Genomic DNA, 24,648 nt, shown 5'->3' on the forward strand with positions numbered 1-24,648 from the left:
GGCTGCCCAGTGATTGAGCTGGGCTTTCATTATATGTCCAAACTGAACATTGGAATTTATGGATAGTGATGGTGCTTCCATGCATGGTATGTCACCAAACCCTTCATTGCTTGAGTGTGTATAGGATCTGACAGATCTGGTAAACAAAATGAATTTACTGTACCTGCCATCAAGATTGGTTGCTCTCACACCAGCAAAAATTTTTGTTTTCAATGGTAACCCTGTACTAGGGATAATCAGCTGCTGGCTGTAGGTTGAGTCCTAGAAAAGCAAACAATCTTGTAATATTATTCATTTTATTATTTATTTAGGGGATTTATATGCCACCTCTCCATAGTCCTGCTTGAGGCAGCTTACTGTAAAACTGATATTATAAAATCATAAAAACATCATATATTATCAATATGAAAACAAAACAAGCCATTAATGTACAGCCACACAACTCTATGTAATATAGAAGTTACTTGATGAGGTTTCCAAATTCACACTACAAATACTATGGGTAATGAGTATTAGACAATTGCTAATGGAAATTTATGTATGGAGAGGTTATAGGTAACAGAGAAAACAGTATACAATCCTCTTCAAAAGCATTGTTTCAAGACACTGATATTAAAATGTATGTGGCAGAGTTGGATGTCAGGGCCAAAGAAAGAGTTAGATAAAGTACAGGTTCCCAGTCTCAGCTGCAAACTTGTAGGGTCAGGAGTTCTTTCCTTCTTGCCCAATGAGGCCCAAGATGGTCCACAGAAGCAGCATTTCTGCAGCCCATCCTGAACCAGGTAGTGGCAGCCTGGGGGAAGCATATGCTCTTGAGTTTCTTCAGTGAGGTTCAGGGTAGACTGTAGAAACAGATAACTTCACAAGTAATCTGAGCCAGATTGGCAAAGGGCATTGACTTGAGAGGAGCAGATGAGTTTATGTACATCATTCTTTCTCAGCTCTATGCCATTATCACCCTAGTCCATAACAAACTATAGACCCAAGTGTTTCCTCTACACTCCATCTTGGACTTTTTATGAATGCCACAGAGGGACATGCCCCTCTAGAGGCAAGCTCTGCCTTGACAGCTCATCCTGGAACCACTGAGGTGGTTCAGGAAAAGATGGTCCCTCCAGGCTGCCACCACCAGGTTTTGGATGGGCTGCAGAAATGAAAGAGCTCTTTCCCCTATGCTGTTATTGCCCAAGTATAAGACAAGTAGCCATTTGCACTGCATCTGGAGTTCAATCTAGACTCTTCTGCGCAGCACAGCATGGGTATATTGGCTTGATCCAGCCATGGGTGGAGAAAAAGTAGGTAATAAGTGTTTAATGCATTTCCCACTGCTCTTCCCTTGCAACACCCCCCAAAGCACCCTCCCTTTCCTACTGTATACATTAGGAACAAACAATAAATCCTAGTAACCTCTGCCATCATCTCTATTCATCGACACTCAAGCAGGTATTAAAAGTAGTAGGAGAAATTGGGGGAAATTAGTTCCCCTTTTCTTTCAGCTGTGGGTAGGGCTACCAGGTCCCCTGGTTGGAGCAGGGGATCCTCTGCTCCCTCCCTCCACTCCCTGCCACCATTCACCTGGCTGGTGGGGGGAAGGTAGGGAAACAGGCCTCCTAGGTATGCTTCCTGTGTGGTGTCATCATGCAGGCCCCAGGGACGCAAATTGGCCCAGTGCAAAGGATGGGAGCACTCCTAGGGCCTACACTATGATGTCACTCCCAGAAGTGACATTATCACACTGCACTGGGGGTGCAAAGTGCATATGCAAGGACTGAAAAAGGTGAGTGCTGAAGGGTAAGGGGACCTGATAACCCTAGCAATAGGTCACATGGGAAGGGGAAGGCAGAGAAGATCTACTGAGTTGCTATAGCATAGTGGTTAAGTGGTTGTGATGCAAATCAGCACACTGCTGGTTCAAATTTCACTACTGTCATGGGCACAGGAGGAGGTGGCCTTGGATAAGCCACTCTTCTCAGCCACAATTGCCCAGCTGTATTGTGGGGAGTGGTGCACTAAGATGTGCTATATACCTGCAGTTGTTGTTGTTGTGTCTTGTAGAAGGATACTGCGGATGAGAGAAATTAAATGGCACTTATGCAGAAGAGTAGGTTTATCCTTACTGACTTACATTATGTATTGGGAACCATATAAAACTGGATTAGCACACTCAGACATAATTCAGTATAAACAAATGCACTTAAGAGTGAATAATGCTGTAATTTACAGTGTGGAGGGCGTGTCAGTATATATCAAGAACATAACCAATAGGAAAATATGTGTCAACTGCAAACAGTGCCTGACAATCTACAAAGGAACTAAATCAAATGGGAACCATGATATGTGAATGGAATACTAAAGTGATGCAATATGTCACTTAGAATCTATAAACCAAGCTGCGGAATACATTAATACCCAAATAATCCCTCCATTAAGTTTAGCAAGATTTTTTTTAAAAAAAAACCTTTTGAAGACATCTTCAATATCAGCAAAATTATCCTGACAATTTTTCAAACAGTAGTGCTTTTATTTCTCTTCTTCCACAGTTCTGGAGATTTCCAGAATAACTTTCACATAACCCACCATCACTGGGATTCACAAGGAAGCCTATAGAAGGAGGTCATAGCCAAGTGGTACATGCATATTTATTACACAGACTCAAGGTGCAATCCTGTGCACACTTTTGTGCACAACCAACTTATAGCCAACTGACATGTTACAACAACCCTGTGGCCACCACAAGGCCTTGGGATTTTACATGCACTGTGATCTTCCTGTTTACCAGGTATGAGTTACCAAGCTTGATTCAGATCAGGACCAAGGTGCACATGAAAAGGGTCCAACTCCCTCCCATCCACCCTGCCAGTTTCCCAACCTGAAACCGCTCCAAGGAGATGTTATTTGCTCTTTTGGGGAAATTATACATAAAAATCATTAGATACAATTTCCCCAACATATTAGCTTGGACCTCACCTAGAGTTCCCATATGCACAAAGAGGAACAATTTTTACCAATTTCCCCCAAACTTCCCCCCTAGAAATAGCATGGGGGGCATTTCAAGTTCTTTGTACACACAAAATTGTAGACAGTCACAGGATCCAAGACAATATTATACATTAAAAAAGCATCCCAAATTGCAAACTGGGATTAAAAGTGCGTTTTCATCTGAAAAGGCTGAAGACCATTTCTCTATCTTGTACTTGGGATCTCTAGTTTTTTTGGGGTGAGGAAAAGAACTGGTTTTCTTAGAGATAATGATAGATGTTTTTCTCATAGTAACCGGCATTCTTCTTAAGTATAAATCAGATTTATATAAGTTCTAATAGTTTTATTCTTGTTACCTTGAGGCCATGGCACTGCATATTATTCTGTAGAGGTGACCTAGCTCCTAGTGAAATGTCAAGGAGATCCATGGAACATGTGCTCACTCATACCAGTGAAAGCTGTAGTACTGTGTAATCACTGCTATTATTGTGGGGCTTAGGGAACAGAGGGTTCAAACTATGAGCCACATGGCCAGAACTGCTACCTAGCTTTGGGTACAACAAAAAGGCCACCACTTACTATTCTTATTAAGAAAGATACATTACTTAAAGATGTTTTAAGTTATCAATTCTCAACTAAAAAAACAGATACGAGGTCTTTGGGGGTAGAGTGACTCCCTCTATATTGATTTAATAATACAGTCTATTTCTTCTAGCTGTGATGAACCCTAGTTATACCTCCTACAGTTCCCTACAGCAGCCATAACTTTTATTGTAGGGTTTTCTATCTGTACTTTATTGTCTTTTTGTCTGGTGTGGTTTTTGATGAAAAATAGTGTATAGAATTGTCAAATGTTAATTAAAATACATATATAATAATGGCATTTGAATTATTAATTTACAACATTAATGATTCGTTAGCCAAAACTTATGATGAAATGAACTAAACAATAGGTTGACACTTAATAGGTTAATTCCAAGATTGCCTACTTTTTAAGCCATAAACTCTGGTAATGGGGAAAATTGTACTTCAATTTATTATGCAAACACAGAAGAGTTTGACTAGAATTTATTAAATTTTAAATGTATGGAAATGGCCAGACTTCGTATTCATGTTTAATTAATTGCTCTACTCAAAGACTGCGGGCTTGACCCTAACAAAACCCCTTAGTCGTGAGCATCTCTTGTTCACCAAATTGTCCCAATAAAGCCTACAGTGGATTTATGCATATACATAAAGTCAGTGGGAATACTAATATGAGCAATTTCACCCAAAGGTATAATGCAATCCCACTTCCCTAACTCCCATCCAATGAGCATCAACTTTATATGTGAGAAACACAACTGCATTAAATTAGGATTGGGATCTTGCTTCATAAATAACATTCACCAGTTTATATTAAACATGACTGCTTTGTGCAGTCATTAAACATGACTGCACAAAACAAAATATGATCTTGACATATCACCCAAGAAGAGATGAGCACAAACAGCAATATGAACAAAAAAAAAGCCACGAGCAGCCCAATCTGCTGTTCGTGAACAAGCTGTTCGTGAGGCCCCATTCCCCACAAACATGTGTTCATTCCAAGCCCTGTTTGTGGCTTTCTTCAGCTGTTCATAAAGCCAGACAGTCTGGCACCTTCAATCAATTCCCTTGACAATGTAGGCAGGGACTGTCTGAACTCCTTCTGTTACCCTGGAAACCCTAATCTAAGCCCAATTTACCTTGATAAACAGATTTCCCTTCCAAGCATAGAGCTCCCATTTTGTTACATGGGAGCAAAGGGTAGGGGGGAGGGGGTCTTCTGTAGTTATGGGAACACTAATCTTATCCCTCCAAACCCTGATAGGTAGTTCTGACTGCCAACCACAGACCTCCTGTATTTCTTTATGGGTCCTCTGGTTATAAAAGGCACTGTGCTCCCAGCTCTGGCTTTCAGTTTTAGCAGACAGTGGAGTGGGAGAGAGCTGTCGCTGGCATTTAAGAGAGAGAGGGAGAGTGCATTGGAGCTTGAATTTTTTCTGTGTGTGGTGAGGTGGGGCTCTACTCCCTCAGGTTTCAGGGCTGCTGCCATGCTCTGGGGCCAAGCTATTCCTTATTATTATTACATTTCCTGCTGCCTGCTCAGGTCAGGTTTCTGGGAGCGGTGGGGTAGGGCTCTACCCACCCTCAGGTTCCAGGGCTGCTGCCAGGCTCTGGGACCAAGCTATTCTTTATTATTATTACCTGTCCTGCTGCCTGCTCAAGTCAGGTTTCTTGACCAAACTTGGATGATGGCTGGAAGAGAGCCTTCTGAACACTCCCTGTGAATATGGGCTCTCTAAGTCCCAAGGGTGTCATTCTGGCCCCAACAAACATCCAACCATGAAGATGTTCGTGAACAGGTCATGTTAGTTGATGTTCATGAATCACTGTTCGTGGATGGTAAAGAACATCGTGTTCAGGGTTTTTTTTCCTGTTCATGCCCATCTCTACTCGGGAACAGTCATGCACCTAGATTCTTAGAGTACCCATGTATAACATGCAAAGAGACATATGCATTAATTCCTCTAATTTTCAGAGTGAAGACAGACATACTATTTTAAAAGGTGGTGGAAATGGTTTAATAAGGCTGCCACTGCAACCATTCTGTCTTGCAGGGATCTGGAAAAATATTTTGCAGGCTTTCAGCATCCTTTAATTTCACTAAACTGAAAGATATGCTGGGTGCTTTCTCGCTTGTGCTAGTGCCATTTGCACACACACTCTATTTGTTATGGTTTAAAATGTCCATCACTTTATTTGTAAAGGGAAGGGATGTTCATAGGGGAGGACACATAGTTCAGAAGTGGAGTACATGTTTCATACATATCAAATCCTAGGCTCTGTTCCTGACATCTTCTGGGTAGCAGGTGTTGGAGATGACTTTCCTCTTCCTGAAAGCCTACAGAGCTGCTGCCTGCCAGAACAGACAGTGCTAGGCTAGAAGGAACAATGGTCTGACTCTGTATTAAGCAGCTTCATATTGTTCAAGCCATTTATAGATACACAAATAAGCACAAGCCACTTGGAAAATTACTTTTTCAATGTGGAGAGGTCATCTTTGTCACAAGGGGTGGGACAACAGTAAAAAAGTGGACTGATACACCTCCTTGGACTAATCTGGCATTTATCTTGATAACACAGTAAGAAATTGCAAAAACTGGATTAACACCATAGATGAGAAATGTCTGTGACTACCCTTAGAATCCGTCTTCAAACTAAGATCGCATTAACAGTTGAGAGAGTTGAAAGTTGAACAAGCACCCTGCGAGAAAAAGGTTAATCAAGCAAATGCCTCTGGGTACATATTTATATAAATTCTAACAAGAACAGTTCAATGGATGTCTTGGAACCTTGTACCAAGCACACCATTTTGTTCCTAACGTTTCAAAAAACTTTCCACTTTCTTCTTTTTGCTACATACAGCTTTTAATATTTAAAAAATGAAAGTGATATCTTTAATCTAACACAGTTTATTGTGCTCTGCCAAACTCTATACTGTCAGGTAGCAAAATTTACAGATATGAAATCTGTTTAAATAGGATTAGAAATATTCTGCTACAATATTAATAGCTCATTCATTATACTCCATCAAAAGTACTAACTTTCAAATCAACTGCATGAATTATAAACGAGGTCCATGATGACATGAATAATAATAATACAAAAACTGTAATTTACAAAAATGCTTCTTGGAAGATTGAAAACCAGTTTTTAAATCTAGCATTCAAATAGATCAATAAAATGTTTAATCAACTCAAAAAAATAACATTTGGAGGACCAGTGTTGCTATTAGAAATTAAAGTCAGTAAAGTCCTTTTATATTTCTCTTCTAATATCCCTCTTAATGCAATATGAGATTACCCAATTACATAGATTCAAATTTGATAATAATGTTAATAAAAGAAAAAGAATTTAAAATATTAGTCCTTGCAATATTCAATGGAAACTCAATGAAACAGCAGCAACATCCTATAGACGTTGTTTATATTTTCTACATCAGTAACTGCCTGTTGAATTTAGCACCACGCAATTTGCCCCAAAACAACTTGCAGTCACATGTAACATCAATAAAGTACTCCCTCTCACACCATTTTCTGAAGCTGAAACAACCACTAGACAATGCATGTAACACCAGCTGGCTTCACTAATCTTCCTTGTCACATATAATGTAAGGAAAATAATATTCCCAAGTGCTCTGAGGCTAGATTCAGCTTTGAAGCACGGCACAGGAGGGGTTTCAGTCTCCCCTCCCCCACACACGCCATTTTCCTCTACTGAACTCATAGCCATTTCACATGTCTAGTTTGACTCTGGACCCAACCTTCCATTTTATACGGGGTGCTCAGGGGATACTTCTGTCCATTGATTCTGGGAATAAACTCTTAGAATGAGCTAAGGCAGTCACAGAGTGGGTTCTTCAGTAGAGAAAAATGTGCTATTTTAAAAAATATTCTTCTTCTTTGTACTTACATTGTAAAGGAGTAAATTCAAAGTGCTAATGAATGTGCCATTATTCTCTCTTACAGAGATAGCAGCGGATGACCTAAAATAGATTTAGAAAGCAAAGAAAAAATATTGATAAAATTATTTCTGTGTTGCAATTTCATATTTCTATGTTGTTTGTTGTTAAATTGATTTTTTAGAGTCACCACAAAAAGTAAATTCTCCTGTTTGGTTTATAAACTACCCGAAGTGTAAAATTTATTGCACAGGATCTGACAAACCCTTAGCTATTCTTAAAATAATAGGCCTTGTTAAAACAATATATCAGACAAATAATTAGCTAAGAGGCTAAATGACAGAAACAAAAAAAAATAACTCTCCATGATGCGGAGTAGCTCCTCTTAAAAATAGTGTTTATTGTCATATATTTAGTGCTATACTGCTGCGGCAAAAAAATACGGTTGGCTCAGGATACATATTTAATTGTCTGTTTTTAAAATGTCTACCTCCATTCTTCTGTCCATATATCATTAAAGGTATCTTACAATATTAAAGAATATTAATACCAAAAACATTATTAATAATAAAAGCAAAATGAAACCAGAAAACTAGGGCATTAACAGCCAAGGTGGTAAGTTAAATCTGGGCAATTCTTTTTTAAAAAAAATCAGAGTATGAAAGCAAGAGAGACATGGAAGTGAAGTGTCTCCACAGTAAGCCAAGCCAGTTGGCCCCTGTGGTGATACAAGCCAGAGCTTCAAGGGGTTGTTCATAGGCTTCTCAAGCCCTCCTCTTGCAGGGGGTATTTCAGGAAAACTCTGAAATTACAGCATTCCCTAGCATACCTGTTACTTCCAGGTGCCTGGGGAGTCATATAAGTATGGCAGGATGCTGTCAATGTTCTCCCCATTTCCCACCATTTCCCCCCTACCAGCCATCTGAGCAGCAGCAGGAAGCACCCATTGGTAGCAGGGAATCCCCCGCCACTACTCAGCTCACTGGTGCAAACAATGAATATTAGGTCACCCACTGCTTCCTTCTGAAAACTGTTGGCAGTGTGGGAAAAGACAATTAGTGAATTGACACAATATTACCAATGAGGAGTCTAAGCCAGGTAGTACTCAAGGCTCTCGCAGAGTTGCTAGAGTTTGGTTATGCTTACCCCTAACCACCAGCAGCTCTCCAGAGTAGTAGCCCACCAGGAAATTTCTCTATATGTTAAATGGCCATTAGCCCCTGATTTTTCCACCCAAGTCCCTGTGGTATAGGATGCTTTCACCAGTCTCTTAAAAGTCAAAGAAGACACTGGACAGACTTTGTGAAAAGAGGAATATTTTATTCATTTACTGACAACTACTCCTTTGCTATTTACATGAATTTTGGAAGCAAATTCCATCATAAAAGCAAGCAACAAAGCACAGAATTTTCTTCTAAACGTATTCTATTGTAAACCACACCCTTGGAACTGAGTTCCTTCTTGCAATTAAATTTTCCTTTTTAAAATTATTTTCTTACTCCTTTGTTCCTCATTCTTATTTTCATTCACTCTTCCTAAATTTCTTAAAACTACTTTGTACATAATTGAAAAGGACTGGCATTTACACAAATGGTTGGTAGAGATCTGGCATGTTTCTACAGCACATCCAGCCCATCTTTTCTAAAACTCCAGACAAATATCCTAAAATGTAAAGATAATACAAGGCTGTCTGTTGGGAACATAAATCAGCAACCCTTTTTTACAGTACCAATGCAATAATCATACTCACGAAGCAAGTTGTGTATTGTTGACCAGGTATTCCAACGGATAGCTACAGCTAAATTTATACAGAAGTCCTGGTAAATAGCTGATGATTGTTGGTGGATCTGGAGTATCTATATATCCTGACACATTACCTATTTGGACTGTTGATATATTGCCATAAGCATTAATTCCTGGAACTGAGGTTACCTATTTGGAGAAAATACAGCTTATTGGATGGCAAAATCTATAAGAAAAGATGATGATTAAAATAATGTAGAGGTGGATGATAAAGATTATATATCATTCCTATATCTTCATTGGAATACTTGTTGCATCAGAGATATCCACTTCCATTTCCCCATCACCATAGTACCTCCATTTATTCAAACTTTTCTTTGCAACCATGACACTTTAAAACTTGGAATTTTGACAAATAGAAGGAACAGATGTCTGGCAATGATACCGGATTCTGTAACATTGTACCATTTTAGACCAGTCTACCAGCCTGCTCAGACCTAATGCTTTCCCATCACTAAAGGAATTCTTTTGAACCTGGCCCTTTTTGCAAGCCAGAAATATGTGTTTGAGTTTTCTGTGAGCATGAAAAAATCCCACCCCCTGACCCCGCTTCTTCTTTTATTATTATTATTATTATTATTATTATTATTTCAATCCTCAGGGGCTCTGGGCAGTGAACAACAGTTAAAATCAATAACAAGAAAACAATTCTAAAGAAAATAATTCTAAAATCAACATACAATAAGCAATAATAAAATAAATTAACCAAGAACATTAAAGTACAACGGTGGGGACAACCCCCCCCACCACAAAGGTGGGAGGCCGACATGGCACTGCCCCCTTCAACCACTGAACGCCTGGCGGAACAGCTCTATCTTACAGGCCCGACAGAATGATAATATATCCCGCTGGACCTGGGTCTCCATTGACAGAGTGTTCCACAAGGCTGGGGCGAGGACTGAAAAGGCCCTGGCCCTGGTTGAAGCGAGGCGGGCTTCCTTAGGGCCGGAGACCACCAGTGTATCCACTGTATTTCTTATGTTGTATCTCTTCCACTGTATCTCTTATCTTGTACTATTCAACCTTAGTTGAGCTCTGCTTAGCATAACTCTGCAACTGGCAAAACGTGAATAGATTTCTCTAAATAATCAGTTCAAAACCAAAGATCAAGTTCATAGTAAAACTTTAATAACTAAACATGTCATAGAAAACACAATACTTAGGAAAAGTTCCTAAGGAATACTTAGGAACTGTCGGTAGACATTTATAGGCAGAATATGAAAAGGTAATTTGCTAGCTAATCCTATACTTACCAAGAGCTTCTACATTCTTTTTCCTGGGAGTAGGTACAAGCTGGATCATGTAGGTACAGCCTGATAAAATCCTTGACATCAGAGTCTGGACTCGAGTCTTGAAATGGAATTCCAATCCAGGCTAACAGTGTTATAGATTTTCCCACAGTCAGAGAGTTTCTTTTCTAACCCAATCATAAATTAAGGTACTCATTCAAAGTTTCCCTCCAAGACTGGCTTTTGACCAATAACATCAAAAGTCTGAATTAAAGGAGCTTTAAGACACCAAGGAGGAACCAGTAATAATCCATCATGCCTTTTTTGGCATCTTAACCAAATGGTGAAAATTGAGACTGGAATTCATATTCCTTTTCCAACTTAATGAATGAATCTAAACCTGTCCTTCCTTTCTTGGCATTGTAACATAGTGGTCCCCTTCCCCACCGATAAGCCTGAGTTATTCTAAGAGTACATTTATCTTTTCATAACAGCACAGAAATTCTGATCCTGGCCTAACCAAGATCTTCAACACCGGGCTAATCATGCAGGGTGATTTCAGCATCCTTGCTGAAATTGCCTGGTTGGGCCAGGATCAAGACTGTAGGGCTGTTAGCAATGTACCATTAGAATGACACGAGCTTATCTCTGGGGATGGGGCCATTAGATCATTGCCACCAGTTCAGTCAGGGCAGTTGCCTATGAGCTAGGAGGACGGTATACCAGTTGAAGTCTGAAGCCATTCCTGACACACACCCAAAGACACATGCAATCAAAACTGTTAACAGTTTATACTGGGAGTCTCTGAAAGGCAAAGGACTCCCAGAGGATCATAGCTGCTTCCTCTCCCTTGTTGCTCTGACCAGAATTGGTGAAGGACTGCTTCACAGTATAACCCTCAAAGCAGCATACAGTGAAATCAAAAATTAAAATTACAGTACACATGTACAACATAAAATGAATCTTCAAAACAACGAGCAGCCAAATCCAAAGACTAAACCAGCCAAGCAGCAACAAACAAAACCTAGTATCAGCAGAAACTGACATTAAACATGTGCCTCTTAAATAAGAAGTGGAGTACACATACTTCCATGGGCAAGAAATTCCAAAATCTTACTGTCACCATGAAGACAAACCTATTGCGCATAACCTCTGAAAGCCCTGATGGCAGTTGATATGACAATTAGGGTGATTCCCCCCCCCCTTTTCTTTTTTAGATTAGTGAATTGTTCCTCTAGGATAGTATGTGTTAGATGGCTATTTTATTCCTTTCTTTTATTAGACTGCCACTACTCCCCCAACTCATCTTAAGTTAACTTAAGTAACACCAAGTAGTCAGAGATATGGTTGTGCTGGAATTAAAACCTCTTAATGGCTGAAGGCTGCCTCCAGGAGGTAAAACTACCAAGAAGTTTATTGTTTCTTGTACTCCCCCCAAGTTATAGAGAAGTATTATTTGTGTAGTGCCTCCCATCTATCCCTTTGTCTTGGTAAATATAAAACAAAATACTCTTGCCCACAATCAATCAAGAGTTGTGAGGGATGAACAAATGACAACTAACTTTTATTCACTTCCCTGGAAGGGAAAAGAAAGAGCAATAAGGCTGTAAACTATTTACAAATGTAATAATACAGCAAATGGTGGGCACAGGATGTAGGAAATAGTGACTAATAAAACATGATATTCTGGGAACAGTGAGAAAATATCAACCAATCTGCACTTTGAGAGAAAATTATGAGTGGTTAGATCCTGGGTTACTGAATCCCAGAGTAAACTACCAAAGAACTTTAAAATCAGACTAGGATTTGTCCCTTTAGTTGCCTTCCACCTTGGAAAACTAATGAAAGAACATTAATTGTTACATTTATATCACTCTTTTAGCCGCCTGCTTCCACTGAAGTCAAATTCTGGGACAAACACTGCCCTCTGAGACAAAGAATTCCCTAACCTGCCTTTCTTGTAGCTAAATTTTGTCAGAATGGCAGTTTAACTGTTTTGCCCGCATCTGCCCTACCAAGGATCCATGGGCCCTGGTTGGCTGTTACCCACTTATTGGCTGTTACCCAATGAATTCCAACCAGTTTTAAAGGGGATTGGTAGTTTTCCAGAATTGGGCAGGATTTTGATCTGTCCATCATACTGTAACATATGACAGGGCCTATCCAGCTGCCCTAAGTTTAGGGATGCCAGACCCCTGCACGGGCGAGGCATGCCCTGCCTCCACTCCCCACCCCCTGCCCCCACTTACATGGCCAGCAGGGTGGGCGCATGCTCCCATGTACAGCAGCCGCCTGGATCAGGCCCATTTTGGCCCGGATTGGGGTCACTGCTGAGCGCAGGACCACTGCTGACCTCCACAGCGGCCCAAAACGGGCCTGTTTTGGCCCAAATTGAGCTTGTTTCAGGCCTTTTTGGCACAGATTGGGCCCATTTTGAGGCACTGCAGAGCGAGGGAGCACTCCTGTGCTCTGCAGCAGCCCAAAACAGGCCCATTTTGGCATGGATTGGGCCTATTTTGGGCCACTGCAGAGTGCAGGAGCACTGCCATGCTCCACAGTGGCTCAAAATGGGCCTGATCTGTACCAAAACAGGCCCCAAATGAGTCCAATTTGGGCCGAAATGAGCCCATTTTGGATCGCTGTGGAGCACAGGAGCACTCCCGCGCTCCACAGTGGCCCCAATCTGAGCACCTGTGGAGCATGGGTGCACTCCGTGGGGCCATGTGATGATGTCACTTCCCGGAAGTGATGTCACTGTGCTTGCAGGAGCATGCACACACACATACCCCACCACAAAAGCTAAGTGCCAGGAGCCAGTCCCCCGCCGGGAGGTTGAGAGGGCCTGGCAACCCTATCTAAGTTACTATAGGCTCATGATGGAGATTGCAAACTTTGAGGCACCCCAATCTCAAACCATTTATTTTAGTAGATTTATTTAGTAGATTTTCAAATGGCAAGAGCAGTGAAAACAACCAGCTATGATCTTTGTTGCAAAATAAAACAATAACAACAAAACTAAAAAACCACATCTTCTGCTGGGAAGGGTAAGTGTAGCATGATGTTACTTTACAAGTGGGTTCCAAAAGGTATAGTAAGTTAGAACTGGGTTCCCCTTTTAAAAAAATTACAGGAAACATGCTAGCAAATTTCTCACTTGATCCTAAATCCTACTTGAAAACAACTCTCCTCGAGTTCAAAGGTACTTCCTGGTAAGTGCTTTAAATACCACAGCCACAATGTTTATCAACATTCAAAATATTATTCATTTTTAAAACAAATATCTTGCCTTACCATTAAAGCATTTCCACAGGCTTCCAAAGTGCTGAGATTGATGATGAAAATGACCACTGCTGGAAAAGTGTTGTTATTTATAAATCCTCGGCAATGGGAATCCCCGTGTTTCCCATTTAGTGCCAAATCAGTTTCAGAGTAACCAGAAAAAAGGACAGTGCAAAAATTAATCTTCATAGTAATTGCCTGTACTCCACAGTAAACACTGATATCTCGTTCAGCTGCAAGGAAGCACATTTAGGAGCATGCAATTATTTATCAATTTGTAAAATGTTGAAGTTGTATATTGACCAATCAAGTATTCAATCTGATAGAAAACAGAATAAAACAAATAGAGAACGAATTTAACATGCCAGTGCAATCTAAAAAATATCTTAAGAATGACAGCGGTCCCTATTGAAACAAATGGATCTTCCTTGGCAGGGAATTCCATAAAAGAGGCACTACAAATGAAAAGACCAGACATTGCACTCTCATGGACCTCATATAATGAAAGAAATGCAAAGTACAGCAGCAGCAAATCTTAATGCCACAGAGAAGCAGCTTCTTCACAGATGTAACAACTGCACTGAAAATTATAAACAATATGTAGTAGTGACTTTCCCCCACCCACCCATTTTACTCTCTTTGTACTCCCTGTAGTTAGTGGGCAGGAACAAGAGGACTCCCCTATTCCTTAAGGACATTTGTAGTGCAATCCTTAGCAAAGTTACACCTCTTTAAGACCATTGACTTCAATGGGCTTAGAAGAGTGCAATTTTTCTTAGGATCAAACTGTTAATGCTTCTTTCTTCAAGGTGTGTAAATACCCTAAATGTAGCTACAAACCTTTCACAAACATATTTTCCAGTCATGTTGTAGCTGTAAACATGCATTGCAGCGTATGTGAATAAAAATGAAATGAAAGAAGAATTGTAATAAAATGCCTCATTGTACAAAGTGGTACATTTAAAGCTTTCACACAACCGCAAATGATGCAAGATATGAACTGGAAAGCTGTTATATGCAAAGAACTTGATAATGCAGCATTTACACAAATCTGTCTCCAAAAGCAATATTTGATGGAGAGGTACATTTTGCCCACAATTATTCCTACATCATGTAGGATTCAGTAAAACATGAGTGAGAATTCAGAGCACTCAATACATTTGGTTCTGGAAGTGTAAATAGCAGTTAATAATAGCAATTTAGAATTCAAATCAACACAGCAAAAGAGGCTATAAATGGAAGAAAGTTCCCTGATAACATCAGATTAGTACAGCATGAAAAAGTCAACATACTGATGAAACCTTTAGTAAAAGGATTTTAAAAAATCAGCAAATGCCACATTACCATTATAGATATCGGGGGGGGGGGGGTGTTCATTAACATTTATCCCTTGATTCTAATTCTATACACTTGGAAATAAGACTATTGATTTTAGCAGTACTTGCTTCAAAGAAGAGTGGGACTGCAAGCTTTGAAATATACAGCCTGATTCAGCAAGGGACATTCATATGTGTAAGCACCAGGAGAATTCTATATGTGTTGTTAATACCAATGCACAGAACTAAGCAACTAAGCCAAGCAGTAAGCCAAACACTCTTCCAAAACGAAGCTTTTTAAATACCATCAGGTCCACCTAAAACTGTTGCCCTTATCACGGCAAGGACAGTTGTGGGAACTAGGGTCCATGAAAAAGGATCATCACATATGATACTTTTATAATTAAGGAAGGGTCAAGTGGGTACCAACCTCCAGGTGGGACCTGGAGATCTCCTGGAATTACAGTTGATCTCCAGACTACAGAAAAAATGTCTGCTATGGAGGGTGGACTATATGGCATTATACCCTGCTGAGGTTCCTCCCTTCCCCAAACCCCACCCTCCCTAGGCTCCTTCCCCAAACCACCCAGAATTTTCCAACCTGGAGTTGGCAACCCAAATCAAAGATATTTCCATGTTCCAAGCTAACATCAAGAAAGCTCTCCAGATTTTCTTGATGTATAGGGTTGCCAGATCCCCATAGGCTCCCAGCATGGGAGGGGCAGCACTTAATGGAGCTTCAGTGCTGGTCTCAGTTCACAGAGCCCTGTTTGGGGCCAAACTTGCCCCCAGTGAAGTGCAGGTGCATTCCCTCAGCCAGCGCAATGTTGTCACTTCGCCAGCGATCGGTAGGCACCATGACAAACTGCTAGGAGTTTTCCCACCACCAGCAGATACCTGGAACTTTATTGATGCGCCTTGCTTTATACAGATGTGCTTCCTGCACTAAGGAGAACCAATTGTTGAGATGGATCACTCATTGTTGACCCCTCTTCCCTCAGAGACTCCAAAACAGTGGAGTCATCTATTATTCCTTACACTGCTTACAGATTTTCAGAGAAGGAAGCTGGCTGAATCAGTGATCAAATAGCTGTTTTAAGCATTGGTTTGGTGTTTAACCAAACATTCCTATTTTGTAGCTTATATTTAAATAATTTATTGGTAGTTTTTGAGCAGGCAAATGCTTCCCTCACTGCTGGCTTTAGAGCACTAGCTCCATAGTTTGTTTGGAGGAAGAGTTTAGGGAATCATCAATGAACTTAAGTTTTGTAATTAGGTCAAAAGATTTTCCAAGGTGAACAAAATATTTCTCTGTTCTTTCTGATAAAGGTATCCTAAGAGGTTACTTCCACAGTCAAAGAGACTGGGCCTTTCCATCTGATCTCTAAGGCAGACATGCATATGGATACCAGGGGTGAACTGGGAAAGAAATGGTGCTGGAAAAGGACCCTGTCCCTTCTACCCTGACTTTCCCAAGCTAACCCTCAAAGAAGAGAGGGGGAGGCAGCCTGAATCCTCCCCAATTTCCCCTTGTAGTGCAAGGTTTGGGTAGGCCAAGCAACAGCCTTCTGCCACTGGGCTGGCCTGGTCTAGGTTGAGGGGAGGCTATCTACCCACCATGAAAATTCCAGTGGCTATAATGACCAATCCACTTCAATAGATACTGTATGTCTGGCAGAAGGAACCCTGTACTCTGATAGTGGTATTACTTTCTTTGGGACAGCACATTGTGCCAGTAGAGATCCAGAATGTTTTGAGTACTGTCTAGACTGGGCATTACATGAGATACTCCATCTGTTTTTATATAACCTGTGATTCAGAGAAACTTAGGCAAATGTAAGAGCTCTTGCACATGGTCCAAAAGTCATTTGACTTTTATCCATTGAACTTATGTCGACACATCTGCATTCTAACTGAAACATTTTTAAGTTTCAAATACAATTTATTCTATGGTAGACTTGGTTTCTGTTTTTTTTTTTTTAAGTCAATCCCTTCCATACACACAGAGCAACATTCATTGTTCTCTGTGCTGCAGCCATAGTTTGCACGTATTCAAGTTCAATTGATACTAATGATTTGCTCTAGGTTTCAAATGGCTAAGTATTTTTGCTTATCAAATAAATAATTAAAATATATTTTCACTAAATTGTAGCATACCATGAACAATGCAACTGGTAAAAGAAAAAAATGTTATACTATATTGAAATCCTGGAAATGAGTATTTATTTTGTTTATATATATACAAAATTTATACCCTGCCTTTCTCCCCACAGGTCCACCAAAGCAGCTAACAGATTAAAACATACATAATAAAAACACATCTTAAAAACCATTAAAACTAAACAGAAACACATTATTCAATGAACTGAAACCAAGTTAACATACACATATAAGAACAAGAGAAGGCAAGAAGGAGAGATCACCAAGGGGACACTAAACAAAACAAAGATGTCTTACTGTGCTGGCAGAAGATGACAAAAGAAGGGGACAGAGGAGAGGGCTCCAGAGTTTTGGTACCAAGAAGGCCCTCTCCTGAGTTTCCACTATCCTAATCTCAGAAGGCAACACCCAAAGAAGGCCTTGGAAGATGTTAGTGGCAGCTGGGTAGGTTATTAGGGAGGAGATGGTCCTTCAGGTATTCTGGTCCTTTGATAGACGGCACTTGAAATCAGGTTTCCTAAGTGCAGCAATCAGACAGCTGGTCGGGAAACAGTTAACTCTTGCTTGGAATGGAAAGCTTGAGTGACAGGCTGCTCCCTCCTCTCTGATCAGTCAGTTAGAACCTGGCTGAAGGACTGCAGGTGGTTTCTGACAGGATTGTTCAGAGAGAGTTTGGGAGTGAGTCTGACAATGAAGGTCAGACAGGTTCCCCTCTGGATTGAGGGAAGAGGAAACTTTTGCCCTAACTGTAATATCACTATTCTGAAGAATTCTATTTAAGATTCTTAGTATAAGTGTCAGCAGATGCTGAAGCTCATTGACACAGACACCATAGAACTGAGAGTGTGTTTTGGCAAGAGTGATTGGGTAGTAGGTTAGACTCCCTTTCAAGCCAAAAGAAGAAGGGTTATATCTTCTTTGGAGAAAATTAATTCCTGCCCAGTTTCTAAAGGGGGTTTGGTTCTGAGGAGGACCCTGGGTCTGTTGTGAAGGGAAAATAGTTTTAAACTAACTCCAGGAAGCCTGAACTGTCATAGGAAACTCTGTGAAGAAACATTGTTGCTGTAAGTAAAATATTAAGTAAAACATTGCTCACTGCTAAGAACCAAGAATATGAGAAACTATGCTTCAAGGAAACTATTTTTTCTGTTACTCAAAGTGTATTCTCTAATACCAACAAAATTTTACCTCAGCACTTTCATTCCCTGACTACACTTATTCAATCCCTGCCTGTTAAATAAAGTTATTTCCTTTTAAATATTATACAGTCTCCATTGCCATTTCCAACAAAAAGGAAGAGGGCTCCATCAGGTCCCTGGGCTGGGCTAAAAAGCCAAAATTATATCTGAATGCCAAGGTAGGAGAAACGTACTTTCAAACCACAAAGATTAACACACTACTTGGGACTGCTCAGCCAAAGCAGGCAAACTGAATTTTAGTGGGAAAATGTGGGGGCGGTCAGTCATAGGTCCCAATCCAGTTGGGTCCAGACACATATTGATAGCCAATGTAGATGAGCAAGGACTAGAGTGACATGTTTTCTAAGACCCACTCCAGTCAACATCCTTGTTGCAATGCTCTGCACTAGCTGAATTTTCTGAACACTTCAACTCCAAAACTGCCTCTAAACACTGGTTCAGGGTTCTTACAGCCTCCTTGGGATCTGCCAGAAGTGCAAAAGAGAACCAAGAATCATCTACATAATGATGATATCCCAACCCAAATCTTTAGATAGTCTTCACCAGTAGTTTCATGTAGATGTTGAAAACAAAGGGAACAAGATGGAGCCTGCAGGACCCCACATACCCAAGGCCAAGGGGCTGAGCATCAGTCCCCCCACACCATCTTCAGAAAACTACCCTTCAGGTAGGACCAGAGCCATCACAAAACAGTGCCGCCTAGTCCCAGCTCAGAAAGACAGTCCAGATACCACAATTGATGTTCTCAAAAATCGCTTAGAGGTTGAGAAGAATCAACTGAGTTGCAAATATTTGCATAGAAAACAGAATTAATACATCAGAAACAAGAAAATGAAATAGCACTATTCATCCACTGTTAAATGGAGAAAATATTGCCAAACATAGTAAGCCCTTGTTTAATTCTTTTTGCATTGCAATTATTCTTTGTGCTTCAATATGTGGCTCATTAATTTAAATAACAAAGAATGTATTAAATCTTGTTAATGATTTAACACTTTTAAAGTGCCAGAAAAGCATTAGTTATTGCCACTAAGACTGTCTGGATGAATTGTTATATCACCCTTCCCACAACATGAGGAAACCAGACTAGCTAAAACAAAACACATAGCTCTTCCATATATTGCAAAAAGTGGCAAGTGCCTCTAGGTCAACAAAAGGGTGTCTCATGGCACTTTAAAGACTAATAGATTTATTGCAGCAAGAGCTATCCTGAAGGATAAAGTCAAACCATGAATCCACTGTTAAAATAATTGAAAAGGAGGGCTGTGGCTTAGTTAAGCAACAGACATTTTGCATATAGAAGGTCCCTGGATCATTCCCTGGCATCAGTGGTCAAAAATAAATCTGATAATAGCTGGACCAGAAAACATCTAAGACCTTAACAAGCCACTGCTAGCCTGATTCAGTAACGCAGCTTTTATACACTCATAGGTAATAGCTAAAAGCTACATAAACACACATGCCCCAACGTGATGAGCTAATACCATTATCATCACATACTAGGAATTGAAATAGAAGATGACATTATATACTAGCCCTCTGAAAATATTTATATTCTCTCTAGGAGAACTGATTTCTGTTGTCTGTTGCAATTCCAAGAGCTCTTCAGGCCCTACTTGGAGGTCAGCACACTGACAGGAGGACATTGTGTTTAGCTGTCCACATATTTATTCATCATCTGATTAGACAAGTAAAGACTTTAAGTACACTGGTTTTCCATTTGTCCTGCAAGATTACTTAGATGGGGTGGATTGATAATATTGTTATGAATTCATTGAACATTGTGTGCCAGTCTTTGTCATATTTAATATTTATTAATATTTATTGTTATTTTATTTAAAGATGCTAGATCCAGTTGTTGATGGTTATGAGTATATACAGTATGTAATTCACTTATGAGCACTTTGTACTTTATAAATTGGATATTATACTAATACTAAGATATACTTTGATGTTTTGGTACTCTACGGGGGACTATTGTTCCTAGTAGTTTGTTTGCCTACTTGGAGGTTAGCAATAGCAACTCTAATTAGCCTGTGATATTAGGAAGTAGTGCAAGGAAAGCTGAATGTTACTTACATGAGGAAGAACCAGATATTGGAGACAGGTGGAACTGTGTTCTCCAAGAGAGTTAGAGAATTTGAGAAGTAGGCTGCTGAAGCCCAAGAAGCTGAAGGGGAAAGAGATTAAGGAAAGAAAGGAAGGTGGGAAGAGCCCACACAGGCTGTTACAGCAGAGGAAAGGGTTGCAGTTGGCTTGTCAGCCTTCCCACCCGCAGCTGGTGTTTTCCACTGTCGATCTGAGCAGTGGCAGGAAACAAAAAATTTTAAAATGGTCATTGGCTAATGCCATGATGTCATTTCTGAGAAAACACAGACATGATGCCATACCTCTCTAGGAATTGTCTCAAACTCTTATGGTAAGACTGTAGAGTTTAGGCAAATTGCTACAGTTGTATGATATCATTTCTGGGTTTTCTCAGAAGTGATGTCACACTGTCAGCAGATGGCCATTCCCCGTATCCCCAAGCCACCCTAGGTTGCAGAGAAGTATAGTGGTTCATAAACAGCCCAGAGGTGTTTTCTTGTGCTCTAATATTTATAATCCACAGCCTTAGAGAAAGGATAGCCTCTAAGTACTGGGAAATTCCCAAGCACGCTAAGAGTAACAACTATTAATTTAAAGATAAAAAATTAATTGCCAGTATTATTACCCCTTTTATTGAATCAATAAAGTTGTAGAAGCATGATTGAGCTATATTTTGTGATGCATTAAATCACCAGCAGAAATGTTAACTAAAATCTAGAATCAGCATTATTTTTATAGCCTTTGTGCATAATCAAGAACATAATCCACTGTGGCCAACATGTCACTGAGGACTTTGTGAGGCTAGCAATTACCATAACCATCCACTCACTTCAAAATAATGATTTGGAATTATTTATATGCAATAAATACCATTTTTGAAAAACTCTTAAGAATAGAGGTAAGTTTTTAAGGTAATTTCTGCTGTGTAGATAAAATAAGCATAAAGAATTGGCCATACACTTTGGGAACGATAGGAAAATGTCTCACATTTCATTCTTAAGTAGAAAATGTGCCTTTATAAATTTCATATCATGATTACAAGATACTTATTGTGTTTTAACTTAATCATTAGGGCTGGTTCTAAGACACCTAGTTGAATGTCTGATATATAAGCACAACTGAACAATCATAAATTGATGCTAGATCCAGCACTGGTCCTATTAATAAACTTAATTATTTAATGCAAAGTTGAGTATTTTAATTGAATAGAACATGCACATATTATATGAGGAGGGAAAAAGCTTTCTCCAGCCCTTGTCTACTCCTCTGGAGAGATTTTTGTTTATACACAAAATCGGAACCTCCTGATACGTATACAGGAGGCGCAACCAAGAATGGGATGAGGAACATCATGTACATACATGATTTCACAAGTCTACTTTTTGTTTCCTATACCTCTAGTAATGACAAAGCAACACTAATCCATTCTGAAAAGAAACCGTATTCACTATGCTTTGTCCATTGTGATTACTACATGAAATGTATGAGAGAAAATGTACAATGAAAGTGAGATAAAAATGTTCTATGAGACAACCTGCATAGTTACTTATTTTATTTATACCTCAAATATTTATATCTTGCACTTCAGAGTGGACTGGCCAACCATTTAACTCACAGAGAAAGTTCCCGGTAGGCCACTATCCTGAGGGGCTGCTGGCAGCCAGGATCAAGCAGAACCAAACCCCAGTAGTTTTGCCAGCACCGCAGGAGCCACTCAGTTTGACTGGTTCCTGGACCATTTTAACTTCACAGTTCACCCACTGAACTTTCTCCCACAAGTGACTCGAAAAGCTTTTCTAAAAAGATTCTTCTTTACACTTGCATGAGATTTTCCCCTTCCCAGTCTTCAACAATTCTCAAGTTGGAGGAAGTGAGCCTCCAGAGCCCTTCATGAAAGCATCTTTGGATTTGTTAAAGCATGGCTTGTGAGTAGGTCTTTGGTCTGATTTTATATAAGCACAGTGGAACCACTGTTTGCTTGATATTCTGTTCTCTTTTGGGCTATGCTTGCTAAGAAAATGTGGTTGCAATATCTGGCATATAGGCATGCAAAGCTGCAAACTGGGGATGATACAGACAAACCCCAGTGATAAGCTGCAGTTATCCAAATTAAGGTAAGCCGTTTGCTGGAACGTACTAATGTACAAATAGATAGCCAGGCAGGTTGCTGAACATATGACACTAGAGTCTACAGCCAGAACTCCACAGCAGAATTTGACCATAAACAGGAGCCAGGATTGAGGCTATGATACTGTGAAAGGTAGAGTTAACTCTTTCTTTCCATGTAATTTTCTGGTAAAATATGTCCATTGGGCCACTTTAAGCCTCATCAGGAAAAGAAAAGCTGAACGCAGCTCATTGGCCATGTATTGCTGTTTCACAATCTTGACTAGCTGACAGAGAGATCAGCTTGGTAATAATAATAATAACAAAAATAATAATAACAACATTTGATTTATATACTGCCCTTCAGGACAACTTAACACCCACTCAGAGCAGTTTATCATTATTATCCCCACAACAATCACCCTGTGAGGAGGATGGGGCTGAGAGAGCTCCGGGAAGCTTTGACTGATCCAAGGTCATCCAGCTGGTTTCAAGTAGAGGAGTATAGAATCAAACCCAGTTCTCCAGATTAGAGTCCTGACGCTCCTAACCACTACATCAAACTGGCTCTCACTCAACCACTTGAGCTGTGCTGGTACCCTTTAGATGAAACCTATATTTATAATGGTGCTCAAACAGAATGTTCATAGCTTGGTCCACACAGAGTATTTATAGCGATTATCAAAAAGCTACATTGGTTAACTACCAACTACTTATCTTCTCTTTCATGAATTTGTTACTAAGCCTCAGAGAAAAGATATTTCTGTACTGCTAGAAAGAAAAATCCTTCTAAAAAGACAATCAACAATAGCCATATGCATTTTTACTAAGAAAATCATCTGAATAAACATCCTGTGGGCAAGAAATTTATGTACTGAATTCGCCCTTCTCAAATGAAATTATTTTGTTATTATTGGTACCTAAATCTGCAGATGGCAAGTCTGGTAGTTCTGTATTATCTCATCCACCATTAGTTAATTAATGAGAATTTCTTTCTCCCCATGCTTCATTTACCTTAAAAATCTGTAGCATCTACAAATAAGCATCCATTGAAAACAAAGTAACAAAGGACTTACAATTATGATGTTCTAATCAACACTTACCAGGGAATCTGCTGTGTAGGTTGGCGTCACAATTGTATCCGTTGAATTGCGCAGTCACTAGGAGCACCTTTACAGTCAGAAGGAGCAGCAGCCATACTCGTTCCATTGCAAAACCTAATAAAACATTTGCCATTATTCTGAGTGCTTGTTTATGCATAAGAGATGCTTATTTCAGAAATTCCATGATCACTAAATCAGATGTCTGGAAGGGGGCTGAAAAATCTTGGCCTTTAAAGCAACAGTGTCTCTACAGATAGAAAAATGGCTAATTAGTGGAAAATCCACACATCACAAACTAGAAATCACTTATAGAACATGTCTCTACTTGTGCCTATGCTTTTTGCCTGCATAAGAGGGTGATATTTTCATCTCTCTCTTTTGCATCTTTCTTTTCAAAATAATCTTTTCACACTCATAATCGATGAAGCAGTCTCTTTGGGTGAACTCCATCCAATCCAAAGTTCTCTACTGGATTATTAAACTCTGCACATTTACACATATTTCTATGTTAGGGTTTTTTCTCAATAAGTTTATGTTTGCTTGGATAGAGTTCTGCCTATGCCATATGACAGGCAAGTTGGCAACAGCAGCGGTGCCTGCAGCTGGCTGGCGGGCCAGGCACCCCCACATGCGCGCATGCACACACGCACACACGCACCAGCCTCTGTTATGACGTTGTGTGACGTCATCACAGGAGCGCATGCGCTGCCCGCCCGATCGCTGTGGCGGGTGGCTGGGATGGTGTGCGGGTGGCCTCCAAGCTCTCCCGCTCGGTTGCTCTGCAATGCCGCAGACGCCTGCCCGCGGCTGCTGTGCCCGGCCGGGGGCATGTGCTGGCAGCAGCGGTGGTGTGGGGCAGGAGGGCTAGGAGGCTGCAGCTCTGTGGCATGCACTTCTGCC

At 40.2% G+C, this 24,648-nt stretch overlaps 1 protein-coding gene across 1 annotated transcript in view; it reads right to left on the bottom strand.

Annotated features, from left to right (window-relative positions):
- The window catches only part of ZPLD1 (zona pellucida like domain containing 1), a 40,678-nt gene extending 16,818 nt beyond the window's left edge, over positions 1 to 23,860 (bottom strand). The window contains exons 1-5 of the mRNA XM_054974862.1: positions 23,749 to 23,860; positions 13,789 to 14,009; positions 9,216 to 9,397; positions 7,477 to 7,549; positions 164 to 261 (exon numbers count right to left, since the gene is read on the bottom strand). Of these exons, the coding sequence (XP_054830837.1) occupies positions 164 to 261; positions 7,477 to 7,549; positions 9,216 to 9,397; positions 13,789 to 14,009; positions 23,749 to 23,854 (680 nt within the window). The 5' untranslated portion in view covers positions 23,855 to 23,860. The remainder of the gene's footprint in view (positions 1 to 163; positions 262 to 7,476; positions 7,550 to 9,215; positions 9,398 to 13,788; positions 14,010 to 23,748) is intronic.
- Positions 23,861 to 24,648: the final 788 nt, after the last annotated feature.

Source organism: Eublepharis macularius, chromosome 3 (assembly GCF_028583425.1).
Source record: "Eublepharis macularius isolate TG4126 chromosome 3, MPM_Emac_v1.0, whole genome shotgun sequence".
NCBI lineage: Eukaryota > Metazoa > Chordata > Lepidosauria > Squamata > Eublepharidae > Eublepharis > Eublepharis macularius.